Source organism: Aquarana catesbeiana, linkage group LG07, assembly GCF_042186555.1.
Source record: "Aquarana catesbeiana isolate 2022-GZ linkage group LG07, ASM4218655v1, whole genome shotgun sequence".
NCBI classification, from domain to species: Eukaryota; Metazoa; Chordata; class Amphibia; order Anura; family Ranidae; genus Aquarana; species Aquarana catesbeiana.
This window is the reverse complement of record NC_133330.1, coordinates 5,320,486-5,346,081: the sequence shown is the minus strand read 5'-3', so window position 1 is coordinate 5,346,081 and position 25,596 is coordinate 5,320,486. Positions and strand designations below refer to the sequence as shown.

The 25,596-nt window shown below is 48.4% G+C and overlaps 1 protein-coding gene across 1 annotated transcript; it reads left to right on the top strand.

The window, feature by feature from the left end:
* The first annotated feature begins 141 nt into the window (after positions 1-141).
* On the top strand, positions 142-24,490 carry LOC141102624 (troponin C, slow skeletal and cardiac muscles). The gene is made up of 6 exons (XM_073591533.1): positions 142-365; positions 14,820-14,850; positions 16,263-16,409; positions 17,254-17,368; positions 21,037-21,173; positions 24,262-24,490. Exons 1-6 carry the CDS (start codon positions 342-344, stop codon positions 24,291-24,293), a joined length of 486 nt encoding a protein of 161 aa, XP_073447634.1. The 5' UTR covers positions 142-341; the 3' UTR covers positions 24,294-24,490.
* The last annotated feature ends 1,106 nt before the right edge of the window (positions 24,491-25,596 follow it).

Genomic DNA, 25,596 nt, shown 5'->3' with positions numbered 1-25,596 from the left:
GTGGTCAGATTGGACCTCTATATTCTAATATAATATTGTTACATCGTCTCTGTTCTTTATTCAGGTTCTGGGCCTTTCCCATCGCAGAAAAAGGAAACTCCCTGCGGAGTATAAATAGCTGAGCGGAGGCTTTAGGGTTTAGTCGTCTGTTCTTCCCAATAAGGAGTCAGTGTGTGGAGATGTCACTGATGAGCCCGGTGACATGTGAACAGGCTTTGTCACACATATAAGCTCAGCCCTTCTATTGTCATCCCACTGCCTGTCCCGGGATCTCCACACTCCTCCACTCCTCCACACTCCTCCAGACTCCTCCACTCCTCCACACTCCTCCAGACTCCACCATGGATGACATCTACAAAGCAGCGGTGAGTCCCTATTATAACTCCAACAGGGGGGTCCCCATACTGAAGATTCCAGGAGCCCCCCCAACATTCGATTTATTGATTTATGTATTTATTTATATAGTTATCCTTTTTTTTAAATGTTATTTAAGTTATTTATTTAGTTATGTATTTATTTATATTGGTATCAAATAATTTATACAGTTAATTAAGTTATTTATTTAGTTATGTATTTATTTATATAGTTATCAATTTATTTATAAAGTTAATTAAGTTGTTTATTTAGTTATGCATTTATTTTTAAAGTTGTCAAAGTAACTTTTATAGTTATTGATTTATTTGTATATTTATTTATTTATAGAGTGCCGACAATTTTACGCAGCACTTCACACATTGTACATTCACTTCTCTTATAAATGATTTTACATTATTTATGTTTCTTACTTTATAACTTTTTGTAACACTTTGTATCTTGTAATAAGAGACACAAAGTATCCGAGACGTAACAGACACAGCCTATTGAACAATGTATCAGCTCAGGTTTCCTCCAATAACAAGAGATATAAAGCAGTGTTTCTCAACTCCAGTCCTAATGTACCCCCAACAGGTCATGCTTTCAGGCTTTCCATTATTTTGCACAGGTGATTTAATCAGTTTCACTGCCTTAGTAATTACCACAGAATAGTGCCCCATCATTGGTGTCAGTAGGGGAATAGTGCCCCATTGCTGGTGTCACTGGGAGGAATAGTGCCCCATCATTGGTATCAGTTGGAGAAATAGTGCCCCATCATTGGTGTCAGTGGGAGGAATAGTGCCCCATCATTGGTGTCAGTGGGAGGAATAGTGTCCCATCATTGGTGTCAGTGGGAGGAATAGTGCCCCATCATTGGTGTCAGTGGGAGGAATAGTGTCCCATCATTGGTGTCAGTGGGAGGAATAGTGCTCCATCATTGGTGTCAGTAGGGGAATAGTGCCCCATTGCTGGTGTCACTGGGAGGAATAGTGCCCCATCATTGGTATCAGTTGGAGAAATAGTGCCCCATCATTGGTGTCAGTGGGAGGAATAGTGTCCCATCATTGGTGTCAGTGGGAGGAATAGTGCCCCATCATTGGTGTCAGTTGGAGAAATAGTGCCCCATCATTGGTGTCAGTGGAACGAATAGTGCCCCATTGTTGGTGTCAGTGGGAGGAATAGTGCCCCATTGTTGGTGTCAGTGGGAGGAATAGTGCCCCATTGTTGGTGTCAGTGGGAGAAATAGTGTCCCATCATTGGTGTCAGTGGGAGGAATAGTGCCCCATTGTTGGTGTCAGTCACATAAAAACCAGAAGAATACGGATCGACCACAAAATATAATTCCACCTTTTCAAGAAGCAGCTTACCTTACCTTTTTGAACACTAAAGGTAGAAAGATCAGAATACGCTCAAGTCAAGCAAAACTGCAAACCATTTTGCCGCCATGCGCAGAACCGTTCTTCTGTGTGGGGCACCATTCATTCTAATGGCACCTCACTCACGTGAAAGGCAGGCACCAAACGGCATGGTCCAGCACGATATTTAAAAAAGGGTTGAGAACTACTTTCCCAGCGTTTCTCGCGGGTGAGGCATTTCATTGAAATAGTTGGGTTGCCCTACACATGACACGTGGGAATCACGTGTGTAATGCACATGTGCACCAGTGCCCGCGGTAGTGTGTGCCAAGCCTTACGCATGTGATGTGAACAAGCCCTAAAAGTATTTTCTGGTCCCCCAGTCCACCTGTACATGGAGAGTCCCTGTCTATAGACTTCCAAGCACTTTATTGTCCATCAGGTCTGCCCTGTACAGAACCGGACCCTACCATCTGAGCCAGTGGGGGGATATAAGTCACAAGAGTCCTCCCCAAATCAACTTTAGTTATGTAAAGGCGGCCGGTGACTAGGTGCTGGGTGACAAAGCATGTGGCCTCTACAATGTCATCAGGGTGACTCTCCAGCTTTGTCCAGAGGGCCCCCGGCTACAGACTCCAGTCAGGTTATTGTCTACTTGTCTTTGATATTAGGGGAGGACGTTCTCAGGGACAGGTTTATGGTGATGGATGGACTAAGAACACTCAATTTAAACAAATTTTACAAAACAAATATGTGTGTAAAATTTTCATATAACTGAAAATAACTGGAGACCAAGCAGAAGGCAGCTCGTGGTTGGGCCTTATTGGCCGTTTTAGGCTCAACCAAAGGGCTGCTCACCTGAGACCTTCAATGGCATGGCTGAAGAGCAGGCAGACAAGTACGGGATCAGGACTGTATACCATAAACCAATGAAACCCTTACGTATACCGTTGTGAGCATCATGGCTCTTTCTTTTATAGAAGCCAACTTTTATTTAGGTTTACCCTTTGAAGTGATGCTAAATTGTGTTTACTTCTTGGACTGGGTACCACATAAGGGACCTGGACCCTCCATGACAATGACACAGGGTGGGGATATTTAAAGGCCAACATCACCCAACATGAAAAATTCAGTTTCAGGTGATAAATTCATCAGCTGGAGGTCCAGTGCAGTCTATCAACTACAGTCACCTTTGGGGAATTTGTGGGCGGAACTTGACCAGTTTGAACACACCCTCAATTCCATTTTTGGAGCTCTTTGGAGCTCTGGCATTATTCTGTGCTCTTTATCAAACAGTCACATCTATCTGCAGCAATGTGAGTTTATGAAGCTTCTACCATCCAGCAATTCTGGATTCTACACAGAAGAATAAAGACATAAAAAATCAATCAATGAATCAATGAGCCAGAGCAAAGGATTCCCTGATATTTTATTATATTCAAATATCTGAATAATTCCTCAATGTACATTCCCCAGAGATGGAAGTCATGTCTGTCTCCTATATATAGAATGTGGCTGGAGTCTGGACAATGGAACAATGGCTTATCCTCCACCTGTCTGATGATACAAGTACCGCTATCAACAGCTCAGCCCGACTTAAAATAGTTCACAAGCTTCAGATGATTTGTTGGTGGTCCCATTCCAGAACTGACGTCTGATGAGTAACCTTTGCTGGACTTTCCACCATTGTCCTACCTTCTCACCAATCCTTCCATCATTATATCTCTTCTCTCTGTAACACCCCCCCCCCCCCCGACTCCCTACCCCATCAACTGTCCCTCTCTCCTTCTCCTCTCTTCCCTGTGTTATCTCTATCACTCTCTCCCTTCTCTTTCTATGTCTTGTCTTTATTTTTTCTTTTGCTTGCTTTTCTCTCTACTTCCTTCATCCCCCTCTCATTTCTCTCTCTCCCTTTCTTTCTGCTCCCTCCTCTTTCTACTGCCCCCTTCTCCTTCTCTCCATCCCCCTCCTCTCTCTCGTTTTTCTCTCTCGTCTCTAATCTCTCTATCTTTCTCTCTTGTCTCTCTCTCATCACTCTCTCTCGCTCCCTCTCCTCTGTCTTCTCTCGCTGTGTCTCTCCTTTCTCGCTTTCTCGCCTCTCTGTCTCTCTCTGTGTCTCTCCTCTCTCTCTGTCTATCCTATCTTGTCTCACTCTTCTCCCGTTTCTCTGTCCCTCTCTCTGTCTCTCTCTCTGTGTCTCTCCTCTCCTCTCCTCTCCTCTCCTCTCCTCTCTCTCTTGTCTCGCCTCCCTCTCTCTCCTCTCTCTCTCCTCTCTCGTCTCACCTCTCTCTCTCTATTCTCTCTGTGTCTCTCCTCTCTCATCTCTCCGCCTCTCTCTCATCTCTCTCTCCTCTGTCTCTCTCTCTCTCTCTCTCTGTCGGTCACTCTCTCTGTTTCTCGTCTCTCTCTCTCCCTCTCTCTCGCTCCTCTCTCTCGTTTCTCTCTCTCGTCTCTCTCCCTCCTCTGTCTTCTCTCTCTGTGTCTCTCCTCTCTCTCTCTGTCTCTCTCTCTCCCCCTCTCTGTCTCTCTCTCTGTCTCTCTCCTCTCTCTGTCTCTCTCTCCTCTCTTGGCTCTCTCCTCTCTCTCTCTGTCTCTCCTCTCTTGGCTCTCTCCTCTCTCTGTGTCTCTTCTCTCTCTGTCTCTCTCTCTGTCTCTGTCTCTCCTCTCTCTGTCTCTCCTCTCTCTGTCTCTCTCCTCTATCTGCATCTATCAGGCAGTCTTCAAGGGATCCCACATCCATAGAAAATTCAATCAGTTACATCAGCATCAGGTGCTTGATAGCTGCTGATCCAAGACGGATTCATTTTTATGAATGTGAGCCTATCAATGGAGTCTGTGGACAGGCGCACTCTATGATCCATTACAAACCCTCCAGCAGCACTGAATGTGCATTCAGAAAGAACGCTGGATGCAGGACAGGCCAGTAGCTCAATTGCATGTTGAGCAAGTTCTGGCCAGTGGTCCATCCTCAAGACCCAGTAACCCAGTGGATACTCTGTTGGAAAGGTCTCCAAGCCTGCTCTTGCCCCTAGATATTCCTGCACCATGTAATGCAGACACTGGTGATGGTTGCTTAAACCGATCAGACCTTGGCGCTAAGGACTGAAAAATGGCATCAGTCAGCCGACCACCTTCTCCACCACTCTTCCTCTGACTGAACGAAGCCTCAGCAACATGTTGTCCAGCACCAGGAAATTGTAACCTCCCAGGGTCTGGAAATGCATTGAACAAACCCTTCTTCAAGGCCAACGGAAGATGTTTCATCCTCTGCTCCCTCTGCAAAGGCAGGATGATTTCTGCAACCTTACCTTTGTAATGTGGATCAAGAAGGGTTGCCAGCCAGCAATGATCCCTCTCCATGATACCAGGAATCCTAGGGTCCTTTCGCAGGCTTTGCAGATTCAGGGAGGCCATGCAGCATAAGTTTGCAGAGGCATTCGATTCTAAGTCCTTTGGGTGACTAAGGATCACATGATCTGTAACAACCTCCTCCCAGCCACGTACAAGTCCTTGGGTTTCTGGGGAATGAAAACCATCCCTTGAAGACTGCTGCTGAGTGTTATCCTCTACCTCCATGCTGACACAATCCTCCTCTTCTTCCTGTGTGTTTGGCGGGCCCACAGGAATGCTATCTGGGGGCCTTGAGAGGTAAGGAAGTCCTTCTCTTCCTCCCTCTGTTCTGACTCAAGTGTCTTGTCCATTATTCTACGAAACGTGTGCTCCAACAGGAAGACTAGAGGGACAGTGTCACTGATACATGCATTGTCGCTGCTCACCATCCTTGTGGCCTCCTCAAATGGTGACAGGACAGTGCATGCATCCTTGATCAGTAGCCACTGGCGTGGGGAAAAGAAGCCAAGCTCCCCTGACCCTGTCCTGGTACCATACTCGCACAGGTACTCATTGATGGCCCTCTGCTGCATGTGTAGCTGCTGCAACATTGCCAACATTAAGTTCCACCTGGTGGGCATGTCACAAATGAGGCGGTTGGTGGGCAGGTTGCATTCCCTTTGAATGTCAGCCAGCCGAGCACTGGCATTGTATGACCGGCGGAAATGACCACAGACTTTCCTGGCCTGCCTCAGGACATCCTGTAAGCCAGGGTACCTGCTCAAGAACCACTGCACCACCAAATTCAGGATGTGAGCCAAACAGGGAACATGGATGAAGTGACCCTCTCGGAGGGCGGAGAGAAGGTTGGTGCGATTGTCGCATACATCCATTCCTGGCTGAAGCTGGCATGGCGTCAACCACCTCTGAGCCTGCCCCTGCAGCGCTGACAGAATCTCTGCCCCAGTGTGGCTCCTGTCCCCTAAGCAGACCAACTCAAGCACCGCATGGCATCTTTTTGCTTGACTGTTTGCATAGCCCCTTGAACGCTTATGGAGCACTGCTGTTTCATAGGACAAATCTGCAGAAGAGGAAGAAGAAAAGGAAGGGGGTGGAAGAGAGAGCTGTGACAGAATCACCACTAACATTTTGGAGGTGTGGTGGTGGAACAAGCTCCAACAATACTGAACCCTGTCCTGCATCGTTCCCAGCTGCCAGCAAAGTTACCCAGTGCGCTATGAAGGAAAGGTAACGTCCCTGCCCATGCCTGTTGGACCATGAGTCAGCGGTAATATGCACCTTACTGCTGACCGCCCTGTCCAACGAGGCCAAAATATTGCCTTCCAAATGCCGGTAGAGAGCCTGGATGGCCTTCTGTGAAAAGAAATGGCATTTTGGAACCTGAGGTACAGCACATTCTACAAATTCACAAAAGGGGGCAGAGCCTACCAGCTGAAAAGACAGCAGTTGCAGTGCTACCAATTTGGCCAAGACAGCATTCAGATGCTGAGCATGTGGATGGCTGGGACCAAATTTCTTTTTACGGTTCAGCAACTGGGCTAGGGATTGGCCTTCTAAAATCAGATGGTGGTGTACTGCTAGCAGATTGGCTGCAAGTACTTGGGACACCTATTGCTATACCTTCATTCCTCTCAGTGCAGATTTTTGAGAGGACTGGAGGTATAGTGGGGTTGGAGATCCCAGATGAGGAGCAAGGAGAAGTCCGCCTTTTTCTTTGATGTGGGTCTTTCAAGTGCTGTTGCCAAAGGACTGCATGGGAGGTCATCATATGTCTGGTCAAGGATGTGGTGCCCAAGTGGCTACTGTCCTGGCCATGCTTGATCCGCTTCAGACATAGGTTGCAAACAGCAACAGTGTGATCTGCTGCACACGTGTCGAAAAAAGGCCCACACCAAGGAACTTTTAAAAGTCAGCGGGGAGTCAGCAGCATCCTGCACCCATGGAGCTCTGCGTTGTGATGCAATAGGGTGGCTGCCCTTAAGCTGCCCCCTGGAGGGCATCCAACCTCATAGGAGACGTGCCTCCTCCTCTCTTCTATCAGGCACCCAAGTTGGGTCAGTGACCTCATCATCCCCTCCCTCCTCATCACTGGAGCAAACTTGGCAGTATGCTGCAGCTGGGGGAACATGACTGCCAGTTTCTTGTCCTTCTTGGGCACCCCCTCTCTCTAGGCTCACATTACTCCCTTCCTCAACCTGGGAACCAACATCGGAACCTTCAAATCGCTGTGCATCCTCCAGCAGCACGTACCTAACACTGTGGTCGAATAGTTCTGGGGACTCCTCCGTGCATCATGGTGGGGCTACGAAGGAATGACTGTGGACAAGGAGCCGGTGGAATAGGCCGCTTTGGCAGCTGCATTGGAAGGCAAACTACTCTGAGCCTGGGTGACAGAGGATGAGGAGGATGAGGACGGCTTTGTTATCCACTCCACTATTGCTGCACTTTATTGTATACTGTGTACACCACCTGAAGTGTATTAGAAACAGTACACCACAGAATGCACTGTAGATATAGGCTACACTGGATACAGAGTACATATATATATATATATATATAAATACACTGCCTGCGCTGACTGAATATAGAGTAAACACTGAATTTAAAGTCTATGCTAAATGCAGAGTATATATATATATACCGTATTTATCGGCATATAACACGCACAGGCGTATAACACGCACCTTCATTTTAAAAGGGAAGTTTCATGAAAAAAAACTTTCATTTTAAATAAAGAACTTTGAAGCAAATTAAGGGTCACTGCCCATCAATGCAGCCTGATCAATGTTCATCAGCAGCCTCACAATTGCCCATCAATGCAGCTTGATCAATGCCCATCTCAGGGAGGGGGGCAGGATGAGCGCCATCAGATTACATACAGGGAGAATCTCCTGTTTACTCGGCGGCCTCTTTAATACAAAGTCCCGCCTCCTGGACCAGATTCTATGATGGACAGAACACTGGTCCAATGGTGGCCCAGGAGACAGGACTTCCTATTACAGAGGCCGCTGTGTAAACAGGAGATTCTCGCTGTATGTAATCTGATGGCGCTCGTCCCACCCCCCTCCCCGTTCTCTCCGAGGCAGCCCAAATTGCAGTATCGCGTATAACACGCACACACTATTTGCAACCAATTTGCAGGGTGAAAAAGTGAGTGTTATACGCCAATAAATACAGTATATACTAGACTGACTGTATATATATATATATCAAATACACTGCCACTAACTGAATAACCTGCCTGCTTAATCTAAATCACACTCATCTCTCCATCCACACCAACAACACTACACAGGGCCGGCTGTGTAGGCAGCCTTATATAGTGTGGGGCGTGGACTTAGTCCCCCTGAGCCATAATTGGCCAAAGGCACCCTGGCTCTCTTAGCAAAGGCCACTGGGATTTGCCAAGGCATGCAGATGAGGTGCATGCTTTGTCCAATCATCATACAGCAACGCACTGCGATCTTGCAATGCATTATGGGGCACTCAAATTTGCCGCAAACTCCCGATAGTGTTCCCTCTTCGGCGAACGGGCGAACACCCGATGTTCGACTCAAACTTATGTTCAACCTGAACATCAAGCTCATCCCTAATTGTCACCCCATTATTGTCACCCCATTATTGTCACCCCATTATTGTTACCTCAATATTGTCACCCTAATATTGTCTCTTGTATCATGTCTGCAGTCTCAGACCATCTCTTGTATCATGCCCATAGTCGGGGCCCCCGTGTCTGATATGACCCTTAGTCAGTCAGGGTACAGATTTCTCGCAGTAGCGGGGCCCCCATGTCTGAAGTGGCCCTTAGTAAATTAGGGTAAAGATTCCTTGCAGTAGCGGGGCCCCTGTGTCTGATGTGGCTCTTAGTAAATCAGGTGGCAGATTTCTTGCAGTAGCGGGGCCCCCATGTCTGATGTGGCCCTTAGTAAATCAGGCTATAGATTTCTCGCAGTAGCGGGGCCCCATGTCTGATGTGGCCCTTAGTAAATCAGGCTGTAGATTTCTCGCAGTAGCGGGGCCCCTGTGTCTGATGTGGCCCTTAGTAAATCAGGCTGTAGATTTCTTGCAGTAGCGGGGCCCCTGTGTCTGATGTGGCCCTTAGTAAATCAGGTGACAGATTTCTCGCAGTAGCGGGGCCCCCATGTCTGATGTGGCCCTTAGTAAATCAGGTGACAGATTTCTCGCAGTAGCGGGGCCCCTGTGTCTGATGTGGCCCTTAGTAAATCAGGCTGTAGATTTCTCGCAGTAGCGGGGCCCCTGTGTCTGATGTGGCCCTTAGTAAATCAGGCTGTAGACTTCTCGCAGTAGCGGGGCCCCCATGTCTGATGTGGCCCTTAGTAAATCAGGCTGTAGATTTCTTGCAGTAGCGGGGCCCCTGTGTCTGATGTGGCCCTTAGTAAATCAGGTGACAGATTTCTCGCAGTAGCGGGGCCCCTGTGTCTGATGTGGCCCTTAGTAAATCAGGTGACAGATTTCTCACAGTAGCGGGGCCCCTGTGTCTGATGTGGCCCTTAGTAAATCAGGCTGTAGATTTTTCGCAGTAGCGGGGCCCCTGTGTCTGATGTGGCCCTTAGTAAATCAGGTGACAGATTTCTCGCAGTAGCGGGGCCCCTGTGTCTGATGTGGCCCTTAGTAAATCAGGCTGTAGATTTCTCGCAGTAGCGGGGCCCCTGTGTCTGATGTGGCCCTTAGTAAATCAGGCTGTAGACTTCTCGCAGTAGCGGGGCCCCATGTCTGATGTGGCCCTTAGTAAATCAGGTGACAGATTTCTCGCAGTAGTGGGGCCCCCATGTCTGATGTGGCCCTTAGTAAATCAGGTGACAGATTTCTTGCAGTAGCGGGGCCCCCATGTCTGATGTGGCCCTTAGTAAATCAGGTGACAGATTCCTTGCAGTAGTGGGGCCCCCATGTCTGATGTGGCCCTTAGTAAATCAGGTGACATATTTCTCGCAGTAGCGGGGCCCCTGTGTCTGATGTGGCCCTTAGTAAATCAGGTGACAGATTTCTTGCAGTAGCGGGGCCCCCATGTCTGATGTGGCCCTTAGTAAATTAGGGTACAGATTCCTTGCAGTAGTGGGGCCCCCATGTCTGATGTGGCCCTTAGTAAATCAGGTGACATATTTCTCGCAGTAGCGGGGCCCCTGTGTCTGATGTGGCCCTTAGTAAATCAGGCTGTAGATTTCTCGCAGTAGCGGGGCCCCCATGTCTGATGTGGCCCTTAGTAAATCAGGTGACAGATTTCTCGCAGTAGCGGGGCCCCTGTGTCTGATGTGGCCCTTAGTAAATCAGGCTGTAGATTTCTCACAGTAGCGGGGCCCCTGTGTCTGATGTGGCCCTTAGTAAGTCAGGTGACAGATTTCTTGCAGTAGCGGGGCCCCTGTGTCTGATGTGGCCCTTAGTAAATCAGGCTGTAGATTTCTCGCAGTAGCGGGGCCCCTGTGTCTGATGTGGCCCTTAGTAAATCAGGCTGTAGATTTCTCGCAGTAGCGGGGCCCCTGTGTCTGATGTGGCCCTTAGTAAATCAGGTAACAGATTTCTCGCAGTAGCGGGGCCCCTGTGTCTGATGTGGCCCTTAGTAAATCAGGCTGTAGATTTCTCGCAGTAGCGGGGCCCCTGTGTCTGATGTGGCCCTTAGTAAATCAGGCTGTAGATTTCTCGCAGTAGCGGGGCCCCCATGTCTGATGTGGCCCTTAGTAAATCAGGCTGTAGATTTCTCGCAGTAGCGGGGCCCCTGTGTCTGATGTGGCCCTTAGTAAGTCAGGTGACAGATTTCTCGCAGTAGCGGGGCCCCTGTGTCTGATGTGGCCCTTAGTAAATCAGGCTGTAGATTTCTCGCAGTAGCGGGGCCCCTGTGTCTGATGTGGCCCTTAGTAAATCAGGCTGTAGATTTCTCGCAGTAGCGGGGCCCCTGTGTCTGATGTGGCCCTTAGTAAATCAGGCTGTAGATTTCTCGCAGTAGCGGGGCCCCTGTGTCTGATGTGGCCCTTAGTAAATCAGGTGACAGATTTCTCGCAGTAGCGGGGCCCCCATGTCTGATGTGGCCCTTAGTAAATCAGGCTGTAGATTTCTCGCAGTAGCGGGGCCCCTGTGTCTGATGTGGCCCTTAGTAAATCAGGCTGTAGATTTCTCGCAGTAGCGGGGCCCCTGTGTCTGATGTGGCCCTTAGTAAATCAGGTGACAGATTTCTCGCAGTAGCGGGGCCCCCATGTCTGATGTGGCCCTTAGTAAATCAGGTGACAGATTTCTTGCAGTAGCGGGGCCCCCATGTCTGATGTGGCCCTTAGTAAATCAGGTGACAGATTTCTTGCAGTAGCGGGGCCCCCATGTCTGATGTGGCCCTTAGTAAATCAGGTGACAGATTTCTCGCAGTAGCGGGGCCCCTGTGTCTGATGTGGCCCTTAGTAAATTAGGGTACAGATTCCTTGCAGTAGTGGGGCCCCCGTGTCTGATGTGGCCCTTAGTAAATCAGGTGACAGATTTCTTGCAGTAGCGGGGCCCCTGTGTCTGATGTGGCCCTTAGTAAGTCAGGTGACAGATTTCTCGCAGTAGCGGGGCCCCTGTGTCTGATGTGGCCCTTAGTAAATCAGGTGACAGATTTCTTGCAGTAGCGGGGCCCCCATGTCTGATGTGGCCCTTACTAAATCAGGCTGTAGATTTCTCACAGTAGCGGGGCCCCTGTGTCTGATGTGGCCCTTAGTAAGTCAGGTGACAGATTTCTTGCAGTAGCGGGGCCCCTGTGTCTGATGTGGCCCTTAGTAAATCAGGCTGTAGATTTCTCGCAGTAGCGGGGCCCCTGTGTCTGATGTGGCCCTTAGTAAGTCAGGTGACAGATTTCTCGCAGTAGCGGGGCCCCTGTGTCTGATGTGGCCCTTAGTAAGTCAGGTGACAGATTTCTCGCAGTAGCGGGGCCCCTGTGTCTGATGTGGCCCTTAGTAAATCAGGCTGTAGATTTCTCGCAGTAGCGGGGCCCCTGTGTCTGATGTGGCCCTTAGTAAGTCAGGTGACAGATTTCTCGCAGTAGCGGGGCCCCTGTGTCTGATGTGGCCCTTAGTAAATCAGGTGACAGATTTCTCGCAGTAGCGGGGCCCCTGTGTCTGATGTGGCCCTTAGTAAATCAGGCTGTAGATTTCTCGCAGTAGCGGGGCCCCTGTGTCTGATGTGGCCCTTAGTAAGTCAGGTGACAGATTTCTTGCAGTAGCGGGGCCCCCATGTCTGATGTGGCCCTTAGTAAATCAGGTGACAGATTTCTCGCAGTAGCGGGGCCCCTGTGTCTGATGTGGCCCTTAGTAAATCAGGTGACAGATTTCTTGCAGTAGCGGGGCCCCCATGTCTGATGTGGCCCTTAGTAAATCAGGCTGTAGATTTCTCACAGTAGCGGGGCCCCTGTGTCTGATGTGGCCCTTAGTAAGTCAGGTGACAGATTTCTCGCAGTAGCGGGGCCCCTGTGTCTGATGTGGCCCTTAGTAAATCAGGCTGTAGATTTCTCGCAGTAGCGGGGCCCCTGTGTCTGATGTGGCCCTTAGTAAGTCAGGTGACAGATTTCTCGCAGTAGCGGGGCCCCTGTGTCTGATGTGGCCCTTAGTAAGTCAGGTGACAGATTTCTCGCAGTAGCGGGGCCCCTGTGTCTGATGTGGCCCTTAGTAAATCAGGCTGTAGATTTCTCGCAGTAGCGGGGCCCCTGTGTCTGATGTGGCCCTTAGTAAGTCAGGTGACAGATTTCTCGCAGTAGCGGGGCCCCTGTGTCTGATGTGGCCCTTAGTAAATCAGGCTGTAGATTTCTCGCAGTAGCGGGGCCCCTGTGTCTGATGTGGCCCTTAGTAAGTCAGGTGACAGATTTCTTGCAGTAGCGGGGCCCCCATGTCTGATGTGGCCCTTAGTAAATCAGGTGACAGATTTCTCGCAGTAGCGGGGCCCCTGTGTCTGATGTGGCCCTTAGTAAATCAGGTGACAGATTTCTTGCAGTAGCGGGGCCCCCATGTCTGATGTGGCCCTTAGTAAATCAGGCTGTAGATTTCTCACAGTAGCGGGGCCCCTGTGTCTGATGTGGCCCTTAGTAAGTCAGGTGACAGATTTCTCGCAGTAGCGGGGCCCCTGTGTCTGATGTGGCCCTTAGTAAATCAGGCTGTAGATTTCTCGCAGTAGCGGGGCCCCTGTGTCTGATGTGGCCCTTAGTAAGTCAGGTGACAGATTTCTCGCAGTAGCGGGGCCCCCATGTCTGATGTGGCCCTTAGTAAATTAGGGTACAGATTCCTTGCAGTAGTGGGGCCCCCATGTCTGATGTGGCCCTTAGTAAATCAGGTGACAGATTTCTCGCAGTAGCGGGGCCCCCATGTCTGATGTGGCCCTTAGTAAATCAGGTGACAGATTCCTTGCAGTTGCGGGGCCCCTGTGTCTGATGTGGCCCTTAGTAAATCAGGTGACAGATTTCTTGCAGTAGCGGGGCCCCCATGTCTGATGTGGCCCTTAGTAAATCAGGCTGTAGATTTCTCACAGTAGCGGGGCCCCTGTGTCTGATGTGGCCCTTAGTAAGTCAGGTGACAGATTTCTCGCAGTAGCGGGGCCCCTGTGTCTGATGTGGCCCTTAGTAAGTCAGGTGACAGATTTCTCGCAGTAGCGGGGCCCCTGTGTCTGATGTGGCCCTTAGTAAATCAGGCTGTAGATTTCTCGCAGTAGCGGGGCCCCCATGCCTACATAAGGCAATCCAGGCAGTGCCAGGTCTATATATATATATCCCAGATTGGCGGCTTCTATCACAATGCTGATATCGGTGCCAGAGACCAGAGCGCAGTGCGGAGATAAAAGGAGGAAGGTCACATGCCACGGCCGTTATCAGCACACAATACATTATCTCCACTTTCCGAGCGCCAGGAATAGAACCCGAGCGCCGGAGATTAGCGTGTTTGGACTCTGCGGATTAATGGTGGACAAACATATCCTGAATTCATCGCGGAGCGCTCACCATGCCGGCATTCAGGACATGACAATGGATGGGGCACAGCTGTGTGGATTAGACACGGGCAACACGGACAGTTCACGTTTCATCATTGTATTGTTAGCGCCCTATTGTCACCATCTAATCAGAGTTCTGTCTATTTATAAAGGAGGCAGATTCACCCGCAATTCACCGGTCACTTACAGTGACGCTAAAATTAAAACTTTTTAACCACTTCAGCTCCGGAAGGTTTTACCCCCCTTAATGACCAGGCCATTTTTTGCGATACGGCACTGCGTCACTTTAGCTGACAACTGCGCAGTCGTGCGACGTTGTACCCAAATAAAATGAATGTCTTTTCCCCACAAATAGAGATTTCTTTTGGTGGTATTTGATCACCTCTGCATTTTTTATTGTTTGCACTATAAACAAAAAACAAAAAAACAAAAACTATTTTGAAAGACAAAAAACAATATTTTTTACTTTCTGCTATAAAACATCCAATTAAAAAAAAAACGTAAAAAATCTAATTTCTTCATCAAGTTAGGCCAATTTGTATTCTGCTACATGTTTTTGGTAAAAAAAAAATCCCAATAAAATGTAATATATTTTATTATAATGTTTTTTAATGTTTTTCTTTTATTTTTTAAATGTATTTTTACTTGATTGCCATCACAAGGGGTTAATAAACCTCAATGTGATAGCATTAGACAGGTGACAGGTGCTCTAATCTAACCAATCACATGACTTTTGAATCCTATGAGATTTTAGTGAATGGGTTGATTGTACATTTGAGATTGTATGATCTTTGTTTTTGTATTTTGCAGGTTGAACAACTGACAGACGAACAGAAAAACGGTAATTGATGATTCTTCTTCTCGGATACAAAAAGTGTCAGCCAATGGGAAAAGCTACATGAAAAAAAAAAAAAAAGAATTCAGGGACCAGTTACATTGGATTGCTTTGCAACTCACCGATCGATATACTTTATATATAAATATAAAATAAATAATAACTTCGCGCTCGTGCAAAGTTAACCTATAAAAAGAAAAAAAAAATCATCAGCTGCAAACACAAAAAAAAGATATCCCTTCTAATACATACAAGTAAAATATTAACCCCTTCCCGCCTGAGGGTAAAACAAATGTTAATGCCTAAGCACAATTTTGCAACTTTGACATGTGTTAGTAAAACCGTACATATCATCACTTTGTGCATCCAGGTGGATTATACCGCCTGTTTCTCAGCACAAATTGGGCTTTCATTTGGTGGTAAATGGTAATGAATATCTCTTGATTTTTTAATATTTATTATTATTATTTATTTTTATTATTATTATTATTATTATTATTATTATTATTATTATTATTATTTTTAGCAAAAGAAAATTGACCCAAAATAGTAACAAAAAATAATAATATATATTTTGTTTAAATTTAGCTGTATATTTCTTGGTATTACAATAATTCACCACCAAAAACAACCTAAAAAAAAAATTCTACTCCTGACGATCGCAGTGATACCACATATGTGTATATTAGTTGTTGTTTGTACCCGGAGTACAGCCCAGAAACAATCGTGTACATTTTACTTTTTTTTTAATCCTACCTAAAACACACTGACACTGATTAAAAATACATTTCTTTTTTAATTCTTCCTAAAATATGCTGATTGTGACCTTCAACCCCGACCTTGACCCTAACACTAATCCTGGCAAAACCGCGATCTTGTTAATTTTTTTTCTTTATTTTTACATTTTTCTTTCTTTCTTTCTTTTTGGTACACACTCTTCTCTATTTACAGCTTCATTTCCTGCAAGGAGAGGAAGATACAAAGTATTATATAATATATATAAGGATACAAAGTATTATATAATATATAAGGATACAAAATATTATATAATATATGATTAACCCTTTCCCCCCAATCTGTGATCACAGAACGCACCACCCACATACCGCAGGGGGCACGTGGGGCAGTGCGATCATAGGAGGATGTCTATGTACACACTTCAGGCAAAGTAAGCCCGCACTGTAGCCATCTTTTGGCTATAGCTCAGGAAGGGGTTAAACAAGAATTTACTCTCATATTGACATAAAACAAACGCACATATTAAAAATCACCAAGCTGACATGGGCATTCACTTCCTAGGACGTGATGAAGTCATCACGAGGCTCCGCCCAGCGCGTTTTGTCATCAACAGGCTTCTTTCGTGGCTACAGTTGTATGTAATTTTGAAGAATAAATAATAATTTTCTCTTACTTCCCAGAGTTCAGGGCAGCATTTGACATTTTCGTACAAGATGCGGAGGACGGCTGCATCAGTACAAAGGAGCTGGGGAAAGTCATGAGGATGCTGGGCCAGAACCCCACCCCCGAGGAGCTGCAGGAGATGATCGATGAGGTGGATGAGGACGGTCAGTTCTTTTACGTCTACCTTTACCTCATTCTTCCTTCCCTGATCAGATCTTTCTTTCTCCATCTCTAATTCTCTCTCTTCTTCTTCACTTCTCCATTTAACTTCACTGTCCTTCAGCTTTAAGTGAAAAGAAAAGTGAAGCTGAGGTTTAATCTGCTTCTACCTGGTTCCTCCCCTCCCCCTTCATCAATATGTTAATGACATTAAAAATGTAACCTTTCAATACTATTTTTTACACTCAGGTGACATCATCACTGGGTCTCTGTACTTCTCTAGGCAATGCAGGCAGATCATGGCTGGTGGGAGGAGACGGCAGGGAGCTGTACATAGATTCCTGAACACATCACAGCACCCGGCCTCAGCACTCCTCTCAGTCCTGATGCAAGCAGTGGGAGGAGTTATGCAAATATTAAAATGCCTTGATTGGAGGGTGTTAGTCTGGAGGAGTGGTTGTGAACTGGTAGGGTCAATCCGGTTTGTTGCAGGCTGGCCGGAATGTGGGCTGTGATTTTTTGTTTGTATTTTGAAATGCGCCGCCCTTCCACATGCTCCTTGTTGCAAAGGCCAGTTATAGCTTGACTTTGCTATTTGTTTGTACTGGAGGAGTGGGTGTTCCTAGTGTGCTGGCCCCTCCCACCAGCCATGATCTGCCTGAATTGCATAGAGAAGCAAAGAGACCCGGTAATGACATCACCGGCTATAGAATAAGGTATGCAATGAAAATGAAAACTTTTCGTTACAATTTTTATTAGCACATTGATGGGGGGGAGGGGAAGGGTAAATATTGGTGTTATTCTGGGATGGTTTCAGTCCATTACCCGTAATCCTTCCTCTCTGCTCAGGGAGCGGCACGGTGGACTTTGATGAGTTCCTGGTGATGATGGTGCGATGTATGAAGGACGACAGTAAAGGAAAAACAGAGGAAGAATTATCCGATCTCTTCCGGATGTTTGACAAGTAAGTGGCGGGGGAAGGGAAATGGGACCGATGGCCGGGTCTGCGGTGCGCAGAGAAGGCATCTCCGAAATCTGAGGCCAACTTTCCTGAGTTTCGGGTTTTCAACCCCATTGAGGATTCTGACCGTAAAAGATACGTCCGTAAAAACTTCACCAAAGTAAAGAGGACACACCTCCCACGTCCAGCTCCTCCCCTCTGCTATCAGCGGCAATTACCGGCTGTCAGAATGACATCCTGGCATTGCTTTGTATTACACAGCAGGAACAGATTTCAGAATGACATTGTACAGAACTTTTTTTCTCAGAGAATAGGTGCAGAAACTCCCCCCCTTCTGAGTCCCACCTTGTCTCCGCCCCCTACCCACCTCCAAGCAATGTCCCTTGGTTCCACCCCAGCCGACCTCCAAACACCTCCCCATGGTTCCACCCCCTACCCACTTCCAAGCACCACCCCATGGTTCCACCCGCCTCCAAGCATCATCCCTTGGTTCCGCCCCCTACCCACTTCCAAGCACTATCCCTTGGTTCCATCCCTACCTACTTCCAAGCACCGCCCCTCGGTTCCACCCCCTGCCCACCTCCTAGTATTGCCCCATGGTTCCACCCCTACCCACCTCCAAGCACCGCCCCATGGTTCCACCCCCTACCCACTTCCAAGCACCGCCCCATGGCTCCACCCACTACCCACCTCCAAGCACCATTCCTTGGTTCCACCCCCTACCCACCTCCAAGCACTGCCCCATGGCTCCACCCCCTAACCACCTCCAAGCACCATCCCTTGTTTCCACCCCCTACACACCTGTTTACCCCATCTTCCAGGTCATTTATGAACAAATTAAATAGGATTGGTCCCAGCACAGAACCCTGGGGGACCCCACTACCCACCCCTGACCATTCTGAGTACTCCCCATTTATCACCACCCTCTGAACACGCCCTTGTAGACAGTTTTCAATCCAGGTACTCACCCTATGGTCCATGCCAACGCACCTTATTTTGTACAGTAAACGTTTATGGGGAACTGTGTCAAATGCTTTTGTAAAATCCAGATACACCACGTCTACGGGCCTTCCTTTATCTAGATGGCAACTCACCTCCTCATAGAAGGTTAATAGATTGGTTTGGCAAGAACGATTCTTCATGAATCCATGCTGATTACTGCTAATGATTCTTATTACTAAAATCTTGTATATAGTCCCTTATCATCCCCTCCAAGAGTTTACATACTATTGATGTTAGGCTAACTGGTCTGTAATTCCCAGGGATGTCTTTTGGGCCCTTTTTAAATATTGATGCTACATTGGCTTTTCTCCAATCAGCTGGTACCATTCCAGTCAGTAGTATCAGTAAAAATTAGGAACAACGGTCTGGCAATCACTTGACTGAGTTCCCTAAGTACCCTCGGATGCAAGCCATCTGGTCCCGGTGATTTATTAATGTTAAGTTTCCCAAATTTATTTCTAATTCCGTCCTCTGTTAACCATGGAGGTGCTTCCTGTGATGTGTCCTGAGGATAAACACTGCAGTTTTGGTTACTGAAGCCCCCCCCGATTCACTCGTGAAGACTGAGAAGAAGAATACATTTTTTGACCTTCAAGTTGCATGAAAGTCGGACCAAAGTAGTGTATGAACTGCTCTGAAGTCCCTGCAACTTTAAGTCATACATATCTGAAAGGTTATCACTGGAAAACATGTGGTAGGCTTGTCATGCAACTTTGATGTTCAAAGTCTTATGACAAGTCCTACAAGTGTGAAAGGACGCTCAGGGCCCCTTCACACTCGTGAGACTTGTTATGCGACTTTGGACATCAAAGTCGCATGACAAGCCTACCACATGTTTTCCAGTGATAACCTTTCAGATACGTGCGTCTTAAAGCCGCAGTGACTTCAAAGTAGTTCATATACTACTTTGGTATTATTTTCATACAACTTGAGGGCCATAGACTTCAATGTCAACCCTCAAAAGTTGCATGATAGTCGCACCTGAATCTTTTATATGCAACAGCGGTCCGACTTTGCATAGGGACAAGTCACATCCAAGTAGCACGTATCCAATGTTGCATCAAAGTTGCACTCCAAAGTTGCACAACTTTGGAATCATACAAGTGTGAATGGAGCCTTAGACCCCGTTTACACTTGTGCAAATTGTCATGCGACTTTGGACATCAAAGGCGCACGACAAGCCTACCACATGTTTTCCAATGGTAACCATTCAGATCCGTGCATCTTAAAGTCGCAGCGACTTCAAAGTAGTTCATGCACTACTTTGGTATTACTTTCATACAACTTGAGGGCCATAGACTTCAATGTCAACCCTCAAAAGTTGCATGAAAGTCGCACCTGAATGTTTTACATGCAACAGTGGGGTCCGACTTTGCACCCATCCACAACTTTGGAATCTACAATTGTGAATGGAGCCTTACAGAGAGTCTCCAGAGTGTCATTAAATACAATGTAATAATGTTTTGTTTCATTGTATTTTTTTATTTTAATCATCTGTAGATCAAAAGTGTGACCAATGAGGAGGCCGGACAAGGGGATGTTTGTGTTGTTTTCTAGTCTCGGTTGCGTTGGCCAATCCTCTGCCCGTCTTTCACCTCATTTTTTGAATCTCTTGTATTGAACTGTATCAGGTTTAGTTTTTTCTGTAGTACGCTGACATCTAGTGGAGGTTTTGGGTCACCGCAACGTCTTCACTATTGTGATTTTGCCATCTTCTTCCGTCTTTCCCTCAAGTTTTGTGGTAGTTAAATCCCCAAAAAAAGGAACAGAATGGGACTTTTAAGGTGCCATTAATTAAATAAAACCGGATAACATAAAATAAAAATAAAATAAAATAAATAAAATATTTATTTTAAAATTTGTTAGGTCAGGCACTGATGTTGGAAGAGAATGCCTGGCTCGCAGTCTTCTGCTCTAATTCATCCCAAAAGTGTTCTATAGGGTTGAGGTCAGGACTCTGTGCCGGACAGTCAAGTTCCTCCACCCCAAACTCGCTCATCCATGTCTTTATGGACCTTGCTTTGTGCACGAGTCCAAATCATTTGGTGGTGGGGGGATTATGGTGTGGGGTTGTTTATCAGGGGTTGGGCTTTGCTCCTCAGGGGTTGGGCTTGGCACCTCAGGGGTTGGGCTTCCAGTGAAAACCGAGTCAGGATTTAAAAAAAAAATGCTCGTATTGCGAAACGTCCCTTCCATTCCTGAATGAGCACAGTGAGCGATCGGTAACCAATCACTCACTGTGTCCATTCATCACTGAAGCTTCAGTTTGTGAATGAGCAGGAAGCCTCAGAGCATTCCCATTCATTCATCTGTGCAGCTGAAGGTACAGATAAAGGGACTGATAAATTTATGTTCTCAGTCACTTTCGGCCGGGGGAAGAGGGCCCTGTCAGATAGGTTGTATGGGGCCCCGTGATTTCACCAGTGCATGAAGCAACGTTCATTATTTGATTAATGACACCTTAAAAGTCCCATTATGTTGCTTTTTTGGTTTACACTGTGATGATCTCCTCCTTCTACAAAGTTCCAATGTACAGTCTGATCACTGGGGGAGGGGAGGCTGAGGAAATGACTCCTCCTCCTTCTACAAAGTTACAATGTACAGTCTGATCTGAATGCAGAAATAAAGTTGACGGTATTCTTCTACATTCGATATTCTCCATATTGCAGGAACGCGGACGGGTACATCGATCTGGAGGAGCTGAAGATGATGTTGGAGGCCACGGGGGAAACCATCACTGAGGATGACATTGAAGAACTGATGAGAGACGGAGACAAAAACAATGACGGCAGAATTGATTACGATGGTAATTTCCGATCTTTTGTTGTCAATGTGTAGCTGGAAACATCAGAGAAAAGACGCAGCCTATGAAAACCCACCACTGAAGGACGGAGCCTCGGTTGGTGGGGGGGGGAGAAGTCTGGCACTGGAGGACGGAGCCTCAGTTGGTGGGGGGGAAGGCTGGCACTGGAGGAGGGAGCCTCAGTTGATGGGGGTGGGAGAAGGCTGGCACTGGAGGATGGAGCCTCAGTTGGTGGGGGTGGGAGAAGGCTGGCACTGGAGGACGGAGCCTCAGTTGATGGGGGTGGGAGAAGGCTGGCACTGGAGGACGGAGCCTCAGTTGGTGGGGGGGAAGGCTGGCACTGGAGGAGGGAGCCTCAGTTGATGGGGGTGGGAGAAGGCTGGCACTGGAGGATGGAGCCTCAGTTGGTGGGGGTGGGAGAAGGCTGGCACTGGAGGACGGAGCCTCAGTTGATGGGGGTGGGAGAAGGCTGGCACTGGAGGATGGAGCCTCAGTTGGTGGGGGTGGGAGAAGGCTGGCACTGGAGGACGGAGCCTCAGTTGATGGGGGTGGGAGAAGGCTGGCACTGGAGGACGGAGCCTCAGTTGGTGGGGGGGAAGGCTGGCACTGGAGGAGGGAGCCTCAGTTGATGGGGGTGGGAGAAGACTGGCACTGGAGGATGGAGCCTTAGTTGGTGGGGGTGGGAGAAGGCTGGCACTGGAGGACGGAGCCTCAGTTGATGGGGGTGGGAGAAGGCTGGCACTGGAGGACGGAGCCTCAGTTGGTGGGGGTGGGAGAAGGCTGGCACTGGAGGACGGAGCCTCAGTTGGTGGGGGTGGGAGAAGGCTGGCACTGGAGGACGGAGCCTCAGTTGGTGGGGGTGGGAGAAGGCTGGCACTGGAGGACGGAGCCTCAGTTGGTGGGGGGTGGAGAAGGCTGGCACTGGAGGACAGAGCCTCAGTTGGTGGGGGGAGAAGGCTGACACTGGAGGACGGAGCCTCAGTTGGTGGGGGGGGAGAAGGCTGGCACTGGAGGACGGAGCCTCAGTTGGTGGGGGGAGAAGGCTGGCACTGGAGGACGGAGCCTCAGTTGGTGGGGGGGGAGAAGGCTGGCACTGGAGGATGGAGCCTCAGTTGGTGGGGGGGGAAGGCTGGCACTGGAGGATGGAGCCTCAGTTGGTGGGGGGGAGAAGGCTGGCACTGGAGGACGGAGCCTCAGTCGGTGAGGGGGAGAAGGCTGGCACTGGAGGACAGAGCCTCAGTCGGTGAGGGGGAGAAGGCTGGCACTGGAGGACGGAGCCTCAGTTGGTGGGGAGGGGAGAAGGCTGGCACTGGAGGATGGAACCTCAGTTGGTAGGGGGGAGAAGGCTGGCACTGGAGGACATAGCCTCAGTTGGTGGGGGGGGAAGACTGGCACTGGAGGACAGAGCCTCAGTTGGTGGGGGGGAGGCTGGCAGTGGAGGACAGAGCCTCAGTTGGTGGGGGGGAGGAAGAAGGCTGGCACTGGAGGACGAAGCCTCAGTTGGTGGGGGGGAGGAAGAAGGCTGGCACTGGAGGACGAAGCCTCCGTTGGTGGGGGGGGAGATGGCTGGCACTGGAGGATGGAGCCTCAGTTGGTGGGGGGAGAAGACTGGCACTGGAGGACTAAGCCTCAGTTGGTGGGGGGGAGGCTGGCAGTGGAGGACAGAGCCTCAGTTAGTGGGGGGAGAAGGCTGGCTCTGGAGGACGAAGCCTCAGTTGGTGGGGGGGAGGAAGAAGGCTGGCACTGGAGGACGGAGCCTGAGTTGGTGGGGGGAAGACTGGCACTGGAGGACGAAGCCTCAGTTGGTGGGGGGGAGGAAGAAGGCTGGCACTGGAGGACGGAGCCTCAGGGCTCTGGAGAGGAGTACTGAGACCGGGTGCTGGGATGTTTTTAGGAAGCTATGTACAGTCCCAAGCCAGCCCCTCCCACCAGCCATGATCTGCCTGCATTGCATAGAGAAACACAGAGACCCAGTGATGGCATCACAAAGTCTGTCATGTTGAGTAAGTGTGTTGGGGGAGGGGGAGGTAATAACAGGGAAGCCAGAATAAAAAAAGAATATACTTCAGCTATGAGTCTTCACCACTCTATGCAAAACTAAAATGAAAATGTAGACTGGGGTTAGGCCCTCTGTGTTTCTTTACGCAATGTATTGTCGTAGATGGAAAGTGATGTTTTCTTATACTGAAAGTGCATTTGGTTAATAATGACATCATAAAGGCTCATTTACACTTCAGAATGTGGCACTGGACATGTTGTTCTAAAGCACTCTGAATGCCAATCAGAGCTCCTGTCACTAAATACAATTGTTACATTACAATCCTGGCTACACCTTGTGTTTCTTGGTGCTTGAAAGCATCTCCAAAGCCAGAGAGAGAGGAGGATCAGCAGAGCTGGGGGTTACTACTGAGCGGGGGGATCAGCAGAGCTGGGGGTATTACTGAGTAGAGGATCAGCAGAGCTGGGGGTTACTACTGAGTGGGGGATCAGCAGAGCTGGGGGTATTACTGAGTAGAGGATCAGCAGAGCTGGGGGTTACTACTGAGTGGGGGATCAGCAGAGCTGGGGGTTATTACTGAGCGGGGGGATCAGCAGAGCTGGGGGTATTACTGAGTAGAGGATCAGCAGAGCTGGGGGTTACTACTGAGTAGAGGATCAGCAGAGCTGGGGGTTACTACTGAGTGGGGGATCAGCAGAGCTGGGGGTTACTACTGAGTGGGGGATCAGCAGAGCTGGGGGTTACTACTGAGTGGGGGATCAGCAGAGCTGGGGGTTACTACTGAGTGGGGGATCAGCAGAGCTGGGGGTTACTACTGAGTGGGGGATCAGCAGAGCCGGGGGTTACTACTGAGTGGGGGATCAGCAGAGCCGGGGGTTACTACTGAGTGGGGGATCAGTAGATCTGGGGGTATTATTGAGTATCACTGAAGCATCAAAAACACATCAGGAAAGCATGTTGAAGCGGTAGGCTCTTTGATGTGTGTTGAGGTGTAAAGGAGCCCTTAGAGGTAGGACAAGAATACATTTTCTTTTTTCTTTTATAGAATTCAGATCATGTTGAAGAATTTTTGTTATTTTGATGTTTTTGCAGAATTCTTGGAGTTCATGAAGGGAGTAGAATAGAAGAAATCGCCCCGAGTTCATAAACTAAATCCTACAGATCCTGATATCTGGTTGACTGAAGTAAAACCCAATGAAGAATCCCCCCCCAACTCAGCTGCCCCATGTGACCCCTCCCCCAACTCCTCCTGTGAATGTCTTTGTCTCTGTAAAATATTGATGTTTGATGGTGCAATAAAGTTATTTACTATTGATTGTTACTCTGGGTTACACCCCTGCAGTTTTATGCGGTTCCTTTGCATGACTTGATTTACACATTTTCAGGAATAAAATGTTTTTGTTTTTTTAGATAATCTTTGTTACAAAAAAAAGGTCCAGATGACGTCATAAGGTGGTGGTATGGGCAGGGCCTGGACAAGGGGTGGGTAGAAGGGGCAGCTGCTCTGGGCGCAGGGCATTTTGTATATTGCAGGGAATTCCTTCTACTATAAGGCTGACAGGTGTAGCGTCAGCGTCATAACTACCGACCCGGCGCTGGAAGGGGCAAGGAGAGGAGGAGAGAGTCGGGAGGAGGCGCGGGCTGTGCTCTCTCTCCCCCTCCTTTGCCCCGTCTCACCCACGACACGCCCATCATCAGATACACCACGTTGCAGGTCCTGCAGGAAGACATTCCCCTCGTTCTCTGTACCTGCTGAGGTTGTGAAATACTTGAAGTGAAGAAGAAATGGGGCTTCAAAAAGAAGAATCAATGAAATAGTTGGGTGCAAATTATTCACAACTTGGACATGCATGACCGGCCTTATTGGAGACAGCAGTCCACTGAACAGCATCTTCATTGAGTGCCCCATCATTGGTGTCAGTGGGAGGAATAGTGTCCCATCATTGGTGTCAGTGGGAGGAATAGTGTCCCATCATTGGTGTCAGTGGGAGGAATAGTGCCCCACCATTGGTGTCAGTGGGAGGAATAGTGCCCCATCATTGGTGTCAGTGGGAGGAATAGTGCCCCATCATTGCTGTCAGTGGGAGGAATAGTGCCCCATCATTGGTGTCAGTGGGAGGAATAGTGCCCCATCATTGGTATCAGTAGGAGGAATAGTGCCCCATTATTGGTATCAGTGGGAGGAATAGTGCCCCATCATTGGTATCAGTAGGAGGAATAGTGCCCCATTATTGGTATCAGTGGGAGGAATAGTGTCCCATCATTGGTGTCAGTGGTAGGAATAGTGCCCCATCATTGGTGTCAGTGGGAGGAATAGTGCCCCATCATTGGTGTCAGTGGGAGGAATAGTGCCCCATCATTGGTGTCAGTGGGAGGAATAGTGTCCCATCATTGGTGTCAGTGGGAGGAGTAGTGCCCCATCATTGG

Bases quoted from the DNA above. Each gene is read 5' to 3' on its own strand.
- LOC141102624 (XM_073591533.1), top strand. From the start codon at position 342: ATGGATGACATCTACAAAGCAGCG. The intron at 16,410-17,253 runs GTCAGTTCTTTT...CTCTCTGCTCAG, and splicing joins CGATGAGGTGGATGAGGACG to GGAGCGGCACGGTGGACTTT. The intron at 21,174-24,261 runs GTAATTTCCGAT...ATGTTTTTGCAG, and splicing joins CGGCAGAATTGATTACGATG to AATTCTTGGAGTTCATGAAG.